Genomic DNA, 13,470 nt, shown 5'->3' on the forward strand with positions numbered 1-13,470 from the left:
TTTTATCGAACGTTGACGCCTCGTTGATTTTTAAGCAATTGTATATTTAACTGGAATTCATTTCGATATTGAAATGTAGAATGATTTGGTTTAAAGGAAATCTATAGTTTAAAATTTTCTAGAGATCTTTGATTCTTGAATTAATTTAACAAATTTCCGCTGAAATATTGATCTTGTTATAACAGTTAGAATTTCTTATATTACCTATACGTTACTTTTAACGGTTTTCATTATTTTTTCCTCTCGCAGAGTGACCCAACGCAAAGAGACATTGTGTACCAGTGCCTCCAAGGCGTGCTGAAATTTTGCCATAAGCATACGAAACTGCTGATGTACCATATCTGCACGCTGATGAGCAACTATGATATCGTATCTAGCATCCTGCAGACACGTCACGTAACCTACCATTTTCTGGATTTCGTTTCAACCTGGCTCCGCTATCGCAGAAAATATTGCACCGACGAAGGACCATGGAACGTAAGATCTCTTTGCAAAACACCGTTTGAGGAGACTTTGGATCGGATAAAGAGCTACGTTAACACTGCAAACGATTCAAGAAACGACGCGGCGTTCCATAATCTTCTCTACGCGGTGAGTGTTTTAACAACCAAGATGTTTCCTTCGTTGTTCTATAAAAGCAACGTGTTGTTTCCAGTTGTCGCAATATAAGGATTAGATTAGATAGGGCGATCTTATGACACGAACAACGAGTAGGCTTTGCTTTAACAGTTTATTCGATCCGTGCAACATTGCTCGATAACATTGTAACGTGTTAATACGTGCGTACAAAAAGTAGAAAAAGATCAATCGAGGACGAATTTAATTCGTCCGCGTGTTTTAACGCGTGCGCTTCAGCGTGATCCTGAAATATAGTATTATTCTGTCTGTTATTGTTGTATGTTCACTAAATAGCTTGATTGCTCTCATCGCTCTAAATGCCCCGGCCGGATATAATATATTTTCAAAATTGTCATTTTTTTTGTGATTTCTTTCTGTTTTATTTTTTTCAACTGGTCGGACGCGGTTCGTGCGGTGCGTCTGTCGCTCAGAATTTGTATTCGCCGCCATTAGCAGATCGCTCAGGCCGCCCTCAGCCCTCTTCTTTCAGCATATTTTATTCGCTTGCGAGTTTTTTGTTATTTTCGCGGTCGTCCGTTGCGCTGCATGAAGCAACCCTTGAAAGAGTTTAATCTCACGTCGATCTCGCCTTCTTCTAGCTGAAATCAGACAATCGGACATTGCTTTGCACAGTGAAAAATTGAAAGAGTACAATCGATGGAAATACCTGATCGAACAAGTAGATTTCTTTGTAACAGGACGGTGACACGCATTCGCGAATGCATTTAGTTTTGGCGATGCCGCTCCTTTCTGGTTGTAGCATCTTGCAAGCTCCGCTCTCCTCGCAAGTTTGCTCGAATTGCCTGAAGAGAAGTTCCTGCGACCAGTGTTGTATTAGAAACACATTGGAATTGAATTAAAACATGCTTCAATAGAGAATTCGATTGATACAGAGTCTCGTGGCATGCGGTGAAAAATACAGCCGACTCTCGCGCACAATAACGGGATAAAATTGAGCGTAACAATTGGTTCGTGCGCGTTGTAAGATTAACCTCAATTAGTGCTCGTATGAGTTCTATTATTGGTGCCGCCGGCGCGTTTAATTTTCTTTGAAGATAGTTCCCTTTCACTGAACATTATTCACCGATACTAACTCCTATCATTTATATCTACGTTATAAAATAATCAACAACGGAAGAATCACATTTGTGTTACGTATAATCCCTCATGGATAACATACGCGATTTACATCAATTTCTCAGGACACCACTGGATACGAGTTCGTATCACCGAGCGACAACAGCGAAGTACGCCCCGGAGCACCTTGACTGTCTTCGAGTTAATGCCAAATCGATTTTATCCCCATAGCAAAATCGCGAGATCACCCGTCCTTTCGTTACGTCCCCCATGGGAATGTTGGAGCGACGCGAAGTAATCCTCCTCGAGTATCGCGCATCACTGACGGGATATCACAGAGATCTCTTGAAAATTCCAACTCGTAAAATCCTATACAACTGTCCCATTCATATCGAACAATTCAACATTCGCAACATCGATCGAGAAGAAAGAAAATATAAAAAGGACGAACTCAACTTTTTTTTCGAACTTCTTCGAATATCGAAAACATGCTTAACAGCACGAGGTACTTTCCAATATTTTTATTTTTATTTTTTTTTTTTTTTTAAGTCGATCACCGCAGATTCTTTCTGGTATTTCGACGTGGAATCTAGTGCCAGGTAAGGCCGGTACGGTAAAAAGCGCCACCCCCAAAACAAGACCTCGCTCGACCATAACCTGTACTAGCGTTGGAAACGCGTACCCCGAGCGGATTCTCGACGAACGTTTAGGACGACTTACATTCTTGGTAGTCTCCTTGTACGGATATTCTGGGAAGGTGAAGGTCTTCGCAAGGGTGCTCGGCCCTTCCTTCAGCTGTCCGACGACGAGGATCAGGCCGATCGCGAACGCCACCCCCGGCGCCATGTTGAGCAGCCGGCTACGATCAATATGAAGCGGTGGCGCTCGCTTACGCTGCTTTTCAACGCTCGGCTCTCGTTTTCCCTCCACGCCCGTAAAAACTACGCCACGGGACGGGCAAGGGAGGATTCGTGCGATCAACCTGTCGATCCCCTTTGGCCGTTCGGCCCTGTGAAATTGACTTTTTAAGAACCCAGCCACACAGGGGATGGCCCAGGCCTTTGGCGTCGGCCTTTCATCCGGTGCCAACGTCCAACTCTTCTTTCGATTTCATTTGCGGGCTAGGGATGACCGACAGGTTCGTTGAATCTGATGGTAACTTTTTTTAAAACTTTTATTAGCTAGCTCTTTCCATTTGTTTTTCGTTGTAGATCGAGAGCGAGAGGGTTTATAAGTTGTCGATCAGGCATTATCGAAAGACTCGAATATAGATATTGGTTTCGAAATATGATAGCACGAAACATGATAGGTGGTAGAATACGCGAGAATGGCACGATAAAAGGGTTCTTTTTATATGAAGAGGTGTAGGTCCGTGGTGGCTTTTAGATTAAGTGTATCAGCTGGATAGTTGCATTTATTGAAGATAATTAAATGCTTTCTTAAATTAGATTTTCTTCTATCGTAATTACTATCTCTTACGTTATCGACACTTGCTCCTTCCACGCTCAAGGTTCACGTTGCATATATGCACAGTGTCCTTCAACAAGTTATCAACCCTGTCAGCTATAAACGTATTCATTTTCGATTAAGTGCGTTGTACGTTTTCTTCATAAAGACATTAGAGCAAACGTCTTTCTATTCGTATCATTGAGTCGTACATGATCTACAATCAAGTGGGGGTTAAAGAATTTAATTTTAAAATTCACTTTCTTCTAATTTACACGTATCAAGACAATTAACAATTTATCCTATGAAACATGGAATAAAAAAACAATTGAAATAAAATACACCAAAGTTAACCAAGCATATCAAAACTTCTACGATCATCTGCGATCGAACGATGCCAGTTGAAACGTAATACTTCGTAGAAGCAAAAAATGATACTCCATAGCCGAAGAACAGAATTAATTAGAATCTCATCATCGAAAAGAGATTCGATCAGATAAAGCGAAAAATTCCGCTCGACTCTCTCGAAATAACGAGTACTGTCGTGCGTGCTCCTCCGAAAGAAGCTGCTCTCGAATCAAGAGGCACGATGAAGCGAAGATCACGAAAGTGTCTACACGGAGGAAATGCACGCGCGAATTCGTCGATAAATCCGTGGGCCGGCGTCGCGGCTCGGCTATTTTGCATAAAACGTAACGGAGTGTGTATGCAGCGAGGCGCGATGGCATTTATCGTCGCGACGCATGCGAGCGAACCAGACGACGGTTTTTGTTCGGCTAGGCGTTGCGCACCACCAGCTCCACGTGTACCGGCCAAACCCCCCGTCGACCATTAAATCGAGATTTCGCCGGTGATTAGCGGCAGTTTGGCTCGCCTCGCTGCGCCCGCCAGTCGATAGATTTTCCCAATAATTTTCCGTCAGTTCGAGGAATTTCGCCCGTGCCCGAGAAATCGCTCCTCGCCGTTTATATTACGCCCTCGTCTTCCTAATTTTGGCCACGATGGAATTCCAAATGCCTTCGTTATTCTACTGTCCTCTTTTCTATTTTGGGGGATTATGATATTTTATTTTTTTCACATTTCAGTCGATTTTAAGGAATATCATTATGGGCCTTTGTTTGGTGGTAATTAGTATCATTTACCGAGATTTTAATTCAAAGTAAGAGATATTTATCAAATATCTAAACTTCGAGTAAGCTTACATCTTTTATTTACAATTATATATGTACAATTATATGCAATTTAAATTATTATTAAGATACTCGTTTCGATACGTCTACTCCGTAGGAAATTCTGGAAACAACTGACTGTTTTTTCTGTTTAAGTTACTTGTGGTGACTATCGATCATCTTCTTAATTATTTACTTTATACGTTACTTTACACGTGTTAATTTTGATATTTCGCATGGTCAAACAGCTTGGACGTTGGACAGCTTGGACTTTAGCATTTTCTCTTTTGTATTGCACGCGAACTAAATTTTCTACTAGTTTTAAAATTTCTCTATAATGAGATCTACGGAAATATAGGTCAATGAACTCGGGTATTAAAGGCAGAGGGTGAGGTAATAGGTTACTCCTGAAAGCCTCCAGCCATCTCACATAGCCGTCGACTTAAATGGCATTTCTCGATTAATTTATACCCCTTGCAAACAACCTGTTACACAATCTGTTAAATTAGAATTAATTACTCGAGGACTGCCATTAATCACTGTAGCACGAGTTCTCCCTCGGGAGGACGAAAAATGGCCCTTCTGTGGAATGAAATTAAACATCGAAACCGGATCCCGGTTTCAATACTCAAAATCGAGAAATGCACGCGAAACCGCGTCCCATTAAACGTTCATTGCCGATCCAACAAAACTCGCCGAGTAGAATTAAATTTTCTTTCTACGTCGATCGATAGTAATTTACAAATCCACTGTAAAAACTGGACGATTAATGAAACGAACCGCGTAAGGGGAAGGAGGTGAATTTCGAGCGTGCAACTCTCCATTTCGAATTAAAATTTTCATCCGCGTTCGTACGCGTAGCCAGACGTTCCAGCTAATTAAACAGCAGTGATCCGAGGATCAGGCGAATCGCACGCGTTCCGCTCGTGAAAAGAGCAAACGTTTTCCATGTCCAGAGAGAAATAGAGCGAGAGAAGGATCGTTTGGATTGCGGAAACGCCGGTTGAAAAAAACCGAAATCTCGGCGGCTTTTTAATTACATGTTCGTTCCTCCCTCGTTCAAACGCGCAACGGCAAACCGATGATGCATGATGTACGATGTATGTACGCAACGTTTCCGATTAAATCGTAGTTCTGCTCGCGAAATTCCATTGATTTATCGACGGCTGAGTCGCGGACGAGCATCACGGACCTATACTTCAATGGGAATTTCTCTGTGGTCTGCAATCGTATCGCAGAATCTGTTTCTTTATAGTACGTGCAATTTCTTCTTCGTGACTCGAGTGGGGAGTTTAAATGATTTGTAAGGCGATGTTAATATATCACGGCCTGATAACGTGCTTCTGTGTGGTGTAATTCATAAAAGATACGAGTTATTGTGGTTGTGCTATGGCGCGTTGGAAATATCGAATGCTGTGATTTCTTAGAGCTTGAATTTTGTGCACAGTAGTATTGCGCTACCTGGCCATGGATCTGGTCAGTTATCAAGAGAGATATATTTCTTTTTTTCTTGTTCCATTGAATGCAAATGAGATTCGGATATTCGACGTATTTGTTTGTTTTACATATAACATCTTTATATTTAATATTTATATCTGTATGTTGTATCCTATTTATAATATAAAATAATTTGCCAGATTCCAAAGATAGTTTGGTCGATTCGTAGATATTAATAGGTAAAGAACGATATCTCAAACGCATATTTCTATTCAGGATTTTCATCTTCTTTTAACTCGTGGAACCAGCCCGTGAATTTTCTGACAACCATTGCCAAACATCCCACAGAATGTCTTCGATAGAGTAATATATTTCTTCGTATCTCGTGACAGAAGATTTCTTACATACGTAGCACGCGATTTATTTCGATCGTTGAAAAATATAACACACAGAACAAAATATGTTTCGACTGTCTGACAAAAATTTGGAAGCTTTGATGTAGCACTGTATTTTCTCACGGATTAAAAGGGATATATTTAGTTTCACTTCAAAGCATCGTGTTTTTCGTAACCTATCCCTTAAAATTGAAACCCGAATACGTTTTCAACGTTTTTCCTACTCCACAGCGATATACGCGAATAAACAGCGAAACCAGCCGCGTTTGTTATTGCGTTTACAGTGTCGACAAAGAGTTAACCGCTCAAAGCCGAAGGTTTAACGATAACGGTGAATTTACTGCTAACGAATTGCGTAATTTTGCTCTTGATGTTTAAAATTGGCAATGTCGAAACACACACATACCGGCAGTACGCATTCCGCTTGGTGTGACAACTATGCCTGACGTTTCCTCGTTCGTCCGTGAAATAATTTCCGCATCGATTCGACCAAATCATTGTAATTACCGATGCGTTGCGGATTGGAGAAAAAAAAAAAAAAAAAAATTATTCGCCATCAAATTCCCCACCAACACTTTTACCAAAAGAATTAACTTGTTAAGAGTCAACGTTGTGTTATCGCGATATTTCATCCGCAAGTTTCTGTTAGTTAATTTACATCATTGTATTTTATTCTCCCGTCACTGAAATTATGAAAGAGAGTTTCAAGAATTTGCTCACTTAATTTGCAAATCACCACATTTTTTATTACACCCGACCGCTCGCCATTACGGATTTATAAAATTCTTTCATTTCTGAAAATTTCCATTTTCCATCGTTTAATCAATCGAGAGTCAAAGTTGCGTTAATATATCGCATTTTTACATCGTTCGATAACGTTAGATTTACAAAATTTTCGCGTATTATTTCATTCTTTACCCTTCGATGGGTCGACCATTCGAAACTCATCCTCCAAGAAGAAAGAAAGAAAGAAAAAAAAAATTATCAAGCTACATACATTACAAACGAAATGAAACAATTCATCAAAATACCAAACCGCACACATCGCGAACGAAATTTTAAAATTCGTCAAAATACCGAACTACATGTGAAATTTTAAAACGATGATTCGATTCTAACAATTAATTCGGCGATCGTTTAATCGGAAATCGATCGGTTCGTGCGTTCCATCGATGTATTATTTAACGCTAATCCACTTCTCGCCGTGGATGGAAAACAGAGGTGGATGTTGATTCAATTAGAGGACAATTAAGCGGCGAATGCCGAGCTACTTGATCTAATTGTAACTATTAAGGGAATTGTTCGAGCTCTGGGGAGAGGATTCTCGGTTATTTCAACGACTCGTTAGATTTTTGGCTGCCTTAGTTTCTACGCAACAACACCCTCAGTCGCGTTCCACTATTCCGTTTCTTCCACACGTTCGAGGACGAAAAAACCGTGGATTATACAGGACACACAAACAGAGTGATGTTTATAACGTGCGATTTTAGCATTAGAAAACAGTGAAGAAAGATTAGATACATTTTCGTATATATTGGGTTGGCAACTAAATGATTGCGGATTTTGTCAATACCACCTAATGACAAAATCCGCAATCACTCAGTTTCCAACCCAATAGAAATATCGTTTGGGACTTAGTTGTCAAATTAGAAATAATTTGGGTTGTTCAAATGGTTGGCAGAATTTTTATTACGAGTTTTTGTCAAATAACGAGACGTTGAGATAAATTCTGAAACAGAAGAGGTGAAAAAGAAGTTAAATGGGTCGCCATCGCAATTGCAAATTGCAAATTACATCACTGGGATCGTATATGTTCATGCGTCACGCAGCTAGCAGTCGATTTAACGTTAAAGTTATTACTGTTTGATCGTGGACGTAGATAGTGATAGCATCGATATGAATTATTCACTACTTTTCGTTCGCGCTACTATTTCCTGATTGCTCGGCAAAAGGTCGATGCTTTTTCGCGAATATTAAAATATTTATCGTAATCCAGTGGCATGGGAATACAGGTTTTTATCGTGCTTGCGCATCGGGAGTCATTGTTCTGTATTTTTAGAGATCGTAATATAAATTCAAGGTCCCCAAACAGCGTCTTGTATGCCTTTCGATGTTCGCCGAGAGCGATCATCCTACTTTTTACGATTGGCGAACACGATAGTCTCCTCTTCACGTGGTCGATTCCACTTTTTCCTGCTATTTTGCAGTAAATTGCGGTTATTACGCTACTACAAAACTGTGCCAGTCAAATTATTGAGTTGAGCGGAACTTTTTGTGTTTTCTATAAAATATATACGAATACGAAGTCGCTGAAACAATCGCCAAGGAAATAATTGTTAAACGTTGTTAAACCATTTATTCGTTATTGATGCTTCGAATGCTTTACGTTTTGGCCTATAAACTGTACCTTTCAATTTCCCGTTGTGTTAATTACGTATCAACTATTCGTCAAATCTTCGTCCTAGCTTCGACATTTAAAATTTAAAATTTCAAAGGGTATCGATGCATCGTTCCATTTCCATTCGATCTCTTAAAACTTCGATTTACCCGAGCCAGTAAAAATACCCTAATTTCCACCGAAGAGTATCGACGCACCGTTTCATTTCCCCTCGGCCTCTTAAACCTTCAGTTTTCCTGAGCCAGTAAAAATACTCGCATCGGCTCGCGTTTCCTTTGGCCCATATTGAAAAAAGTGATCTCGGCCGGCGATACCGGCGATATAAATCATGACAACATGACGTGGCTTGATAAATAATAAAATAATAGCAAGAGAGCGCAGGGTCTGGCGGTCGAAAAAGGAAATTCACGTATCGGACTCGAGGAAACGCGACGTTGCAGCCTCGTTGATTTACCATTGCTCCTGTGCCGAGGGAGTAACAACGATCTTCGCCCCGCTACGACGCTGCAGACTCGCGGCTGCAAAACCTCCCCTCGCTGCCTCGTTATTGACAGAGCAAATAAGGATCGACAATAATAGGAATCGTTGACACGCCGTCAAACAAATCCTCGGGGAGGTTTGCCATAGCTTGGATTCAGCCGCGCTACTGGATTCTGTGATTTTCCTGGAATATGACGGACACTGTGGAAACATTGGGATTCGCTGTGTATCTCGATTGGCAGGCTGTCGTGGATGGAAAAATATTTGCCTCAAGACCGAACGTTTCCTGGATTTGCCGCTTTTTCTAGATATTTTGCAGCGTATGTGGTGTAAACGAAAGGTAGTATTGAGACAGTAAAAGGACGGTAAAAAAGTTCGAGGATATCGATACCGTATGTACGATCTGTGAAAGCGAGGTGAAGAGAAAAAGTGTACAGACCTGTTTGCGTATGTCGTGCAGCATATTTTCTGGCAAGATAGCGAATAAAATAGTGCTCGCTGGCATAAACATACGCGAACAGTTTTATTTTAAGAACGATCTACGAGGCTAAAGTTGACATAAAAAGTAAAGACTGTGGAAATTTCATGGTAAGATAGAAATAAAACGATTGCTCGTGATGAAGAGATCCCTGGATAGTTCTGTTTCGTATAAGATTTATGAAACTAAGGCTCAGATAAAAATTGAGGATTCTTGGTTCGTGGATATTTTAGCGTGTACGAGGCAGGTACAAATAAAATAGGATAACAATATAAAAGTTATATAAGGATAATAATAAAGGTTCTCGAATAGCTCTCTGCTTTCCGAACGATTTATGTTTCATGTAGACGAAATTACGTTGCTAACTGTATCAGGAAATTGAATATTTCAATCATGGAAATTAGTCAAAATAGAGTTTAGATGGTTGGACAACATAATTTTATGAATATTTATAATTAAAAATGCCTCAAGTAAATTTAGATCTATTCAGCAAATTTGGTTCCTGCAGGTTAGAGAATTAATAGAAGATTAATGGAAAACAAATAACGCGATCGGAATAAAACGAGTGTGAAATATAAAGCAGGTTTAAAAATCAAATACGAAAGAATTATGCGGGACGTGTTAAAAAAGAAAGATAGGGAAATAGTAGACATCTCGATGTGGAAAAACTGACTAGCGATGTCTCATCGTGACATCTCCCTTAAACACCGGAAGTTGGTCGACGCACAGCTTACAATACGATAGTTTACAATGGTAACCTTCCACGGTGACAGACCATCTAACACGTTGAATGGAACTTGGAAATGTTCTCGGAATGGTACGCATTGACTTGGGCGAGATGTTTTACTCTCTATAGACGCGAAACCTGTGAAACGAAAGGTCGACGCCACGGGAGTTGCAACTTGTAACGTAGTTGCTCGCGCTATTAATTTATCGCAAACACTCAAACTCGAAACGAAACTTCTATTTCGATCTCTATTAATGTATTTTATCTTCGCCACCATATTTTATTGCTAACAGACTAATCGATGAAAAGTTGACGCGTTCGATCTGCCGCCATACTCGCAACCGAAATCGACAAGTTTAATGGAATGTTTTATCGTCGCATCGCTCTGCATATTGTCGTTTTTCGATCCACCTGTGATTCACGGAGGAAATATTCTCTCGCGATCCTATCGACACTCCGCGATCTGCATATAAAATATTGTTTTCATTCTTTGTTCGTAATAAATTTATTCGCTTCGTCGTAACGTTCCTTTCGTTCTTCGACTTTTGGACAAAATAATCTGACTTTTCTTTTGAGAACAGATTGTTCGATATCCTGAATGATACACGTATATATAAATATTCCTAATTTATCGTACACATACGCGCGAATTAATTTCTCTCTGATCTTAAAAAAAAGTTCATTCTCCAAGAAGATCAAGTTTCTCTATAAAAATATGAATTTTAGATAAATATCCGCGTTCCAACGATAATGAAAGCAGACGGTAACGCAACCGAATCGGTCGGCTTCGTCATAATAACGTTTAATGACCAAAATGCAAACTAGCCCTTACATCAACTCACCAAGCCATCGCAATTTATGGGGACACGCGGTGAATTCTGTTCAGTCGATCATTAACTCGGCCTTTAATTAAACGCACGTCTGGTTGATGCTTCATAACGATACGTATTTCTGCTTCAAAGGCGTCTCTCGTAACGACGTCGTGTTACGTCGAGCAGTAGTATGAGTTTCGAGTATTTCGTGGGACGGTATCGCTGTATTGCTACACGATCCTTTATTACACGTCAATTAATCGGATCTCCAATCCAGTGATGCTAATCGTTTTCTTCTTTTTTTTTTTCACAGAATTTTTTTATTTCCTTAATTTTTAGTATTTCCTTAAAATACAAAGATCAGTGGTAATGAACACGATACATATTTTTCCCTTCTTCAAAAAGGACATATTGTATTCGCTGAAAGAAAGAGAAAAATAGAAAATGTTAGGATAGTTTTATAGTTGTTAGACGCAATACGATGTGAATACTTTTCTCATCTTCTTCAAAAGAACAAGAAAGGGGAATAAGATTTGATCGGTGGAAAGAAATCAGGTAAAAAGCGGCGATTGAATAATTACGTTAGTACTTCGAGCAGTAGATAATTGTAAACGGTACGTAACACTCGAGATGAGCGCTGTAACTTCGTGCGATTGTAATTGTTTCACGTTGCCGACTATTTCTAGGAGGAATTCCACCAACGATTACCTCGAGTGCCATTCGTTTCCATGTTAATCTTTCGCCTATTATTTGTTTGAAAATTGTCTTGGATCGTTTCGAACGAATTTATATTGCGTCGATGCATTCGTAGCCTTAGTGGGTTAAAAGTACCTCGAAAATGAAAAGTTTGAAATTAGCGGCTGATTCAATGTTTAGATCGAAAAGAAAAAAAACGTATTCGCAAAGTATCCTGCGATTTTCGTAGAAATTTTCGATCATGAATGAAAGTAGGGGATAGACGAGAACGAAGGATAAGCCCTGCGCTCGTGGAAACGATATGAAATATCTGTTTCAGATGCAGGGAAGGGGGGCGGCGTGCTAGGGTGCCGTTTGTCAAACGTTTGGCACACTGCCGAATCCTGGCCCGTGTGCACCTGACCCCAAGTGCAACAAGTACAATTAGGGAAAGCAGAACTTACGTGAACTGACCTGCGCACCATCGACCTTCTGCAATCGATATAGGTAGGACAGTGTCGGTGAAATTCTGCTGACCGGAATCCAAAGGAACCGCTTTGCCACCGATGGACAATCGTTTTCCATGTTCCGAATCTAATTGTTCAACGTTGAATCCAAGGAAACCCGCGGTCTATGATTAATCGAGCTTCGTTGCTCTGGATTCTAGAATGTATGGCTATTTTCGAGGCTTTGCTTCTTTTGTCTGATCGTAGAAATTTCATTTCCTTGCTAACGACGGATGTTAGTAAATTGTTCTTCAAACTGATACTTAATTATACGTTTTACTCTTCTTTCGTTAGATACACTTTGATCATCTTCTTTGATACTTTGTATGTTTAACTAACTGCAAACAATATTTATACGCGTTGTATGTGTTAGACGAAGAATCTTGAAGTATCTAAAAAACATTGAAAATACGAATATTTATTAATAATCTAGTAGTAAAAGATACGAATGGAATAATTCAGAACACGAAGAAATTCCACAGTAACTTTCTTCTCAGACGAGCGGTAAACGAATAACAGTCGAAAACACACAGTCATCGCAAAAATTTTCAATTTTAAATTTAATCAATTTCCCATTAATGTGCTAGATCCATTAGCTCAGTCTTCCAATCGGAAATCGATCATTTCCTCCTTTGATCGTCGAAAAAAGTAACTTGCAATCGTCCAGTCTACCAACTTTCTAAATCTCTGGCGAAAAGAATGTCTTAAATATTTTGATTCGTCCCACTGGCGACGATGATAGGACACTTTACGCTTTGTTTATTATTCCGATGCGACGATCTCGTAAGCACGGCGTTTCGTATAAATTACAGTCGCGAACCAGGCGCAATTTCACAGCGTCGCGTGTCGGAATTTGTTCCACGCTTGGTAAAAGTGTTAAATCACCGGATTTTTTCGCAAGCTGGTGAGAATATCTCGCGGATTCGCGGAACCTTGTTCTCTGATGCCTCATTTCGTTCGCTTAAATCCATCCCCGGCTGTGAGTTATTCATTTCCCAGCAAATATTTTGCGCGAATAAATCCCAGCCTGGCGAATTGAGTTCCATGGAACGTGGAAACTTGGAGAGAAGAAAAGGCGTATTTGAGTAGACGCAGCTTGTCTGACGGATGTCGGATTATAAGGGTGGCTTTTGATTCTTGCGACGAAAGGAATGATTAAATTTGGTAAATGGATGGCTGTTATCGCGCGAAATTAAACTTCCTTATATATGTATATATACCTTATATATATATATTAACCTTAGTTAACTAA

The 13,470-nt window shown here is 39.9% G+C and overlaps 2 protein-coding genes across 4 annotated transcripts in view; one reads left to right on the forward strand and one right to left on the reverse strand.

Moving 5' to 3' along the window:
* Positions 1-13,470, forward strand: part of LOC139985959 (uncharacterized) — a 144,232-nt gene that overhangs the window by 4,425 nt on the left and 126,337 nt on the right. The window contains exons 13-14 of one of the 3 annotated variants that reach the window (XM_072000871.1): positions 250-591; positions 12,053-12,779. In XM_072000871.1, the coding sequence (XP_071856972.1) occupies positions 250-591; positions 12,053-12,079 (369 nt within the window). In that variant the 3' untranslated portion in view covers positions 12,080-12,779. Of the gene's footprint in view, positions 1-249; positions 592-655; positions 891-12,052; positions 12,780-13,470 lie in introns of those variants that run through there. The other 2 variants (XM_072000872.1, XM_072000870.1) reach the window with 2 other exon arrangements.
* LOC139985981 (uncharacterized) lies at positions 941-2,769 on the reverse strand. The gene is made up of 3 exons (XM_072000914.1): positions 2,416-2,769; positions 1,286-1,435; positions 941-1,217 (listed from the first exon to the last, which is right to left on the reverse strand). The coding sequence occupies exons 1-3, from the start codon at positions 2,539-2,541 to the stop codon at positions 1,137-1,139; spliced, it is 357 nt and encodes a 118-aa protein (XP_071857015.1). The 5' UTR covers positions 2,542-2,769; the 3' UTR covers positions 941-1,136.

Source organism: Bombus fervidus, chromosome 3, assembly GCF_041682495.2.
Source record: "Bombus fervidus isolate BK054 chromosome 3, iyBomFerv1, whole genome shotgun sequence".
NCBI lineage: Eukaryota > Metazoa > Arthropoda > Insecta > Hymenoptera > Apidae > Bombus > Bombus fervidus.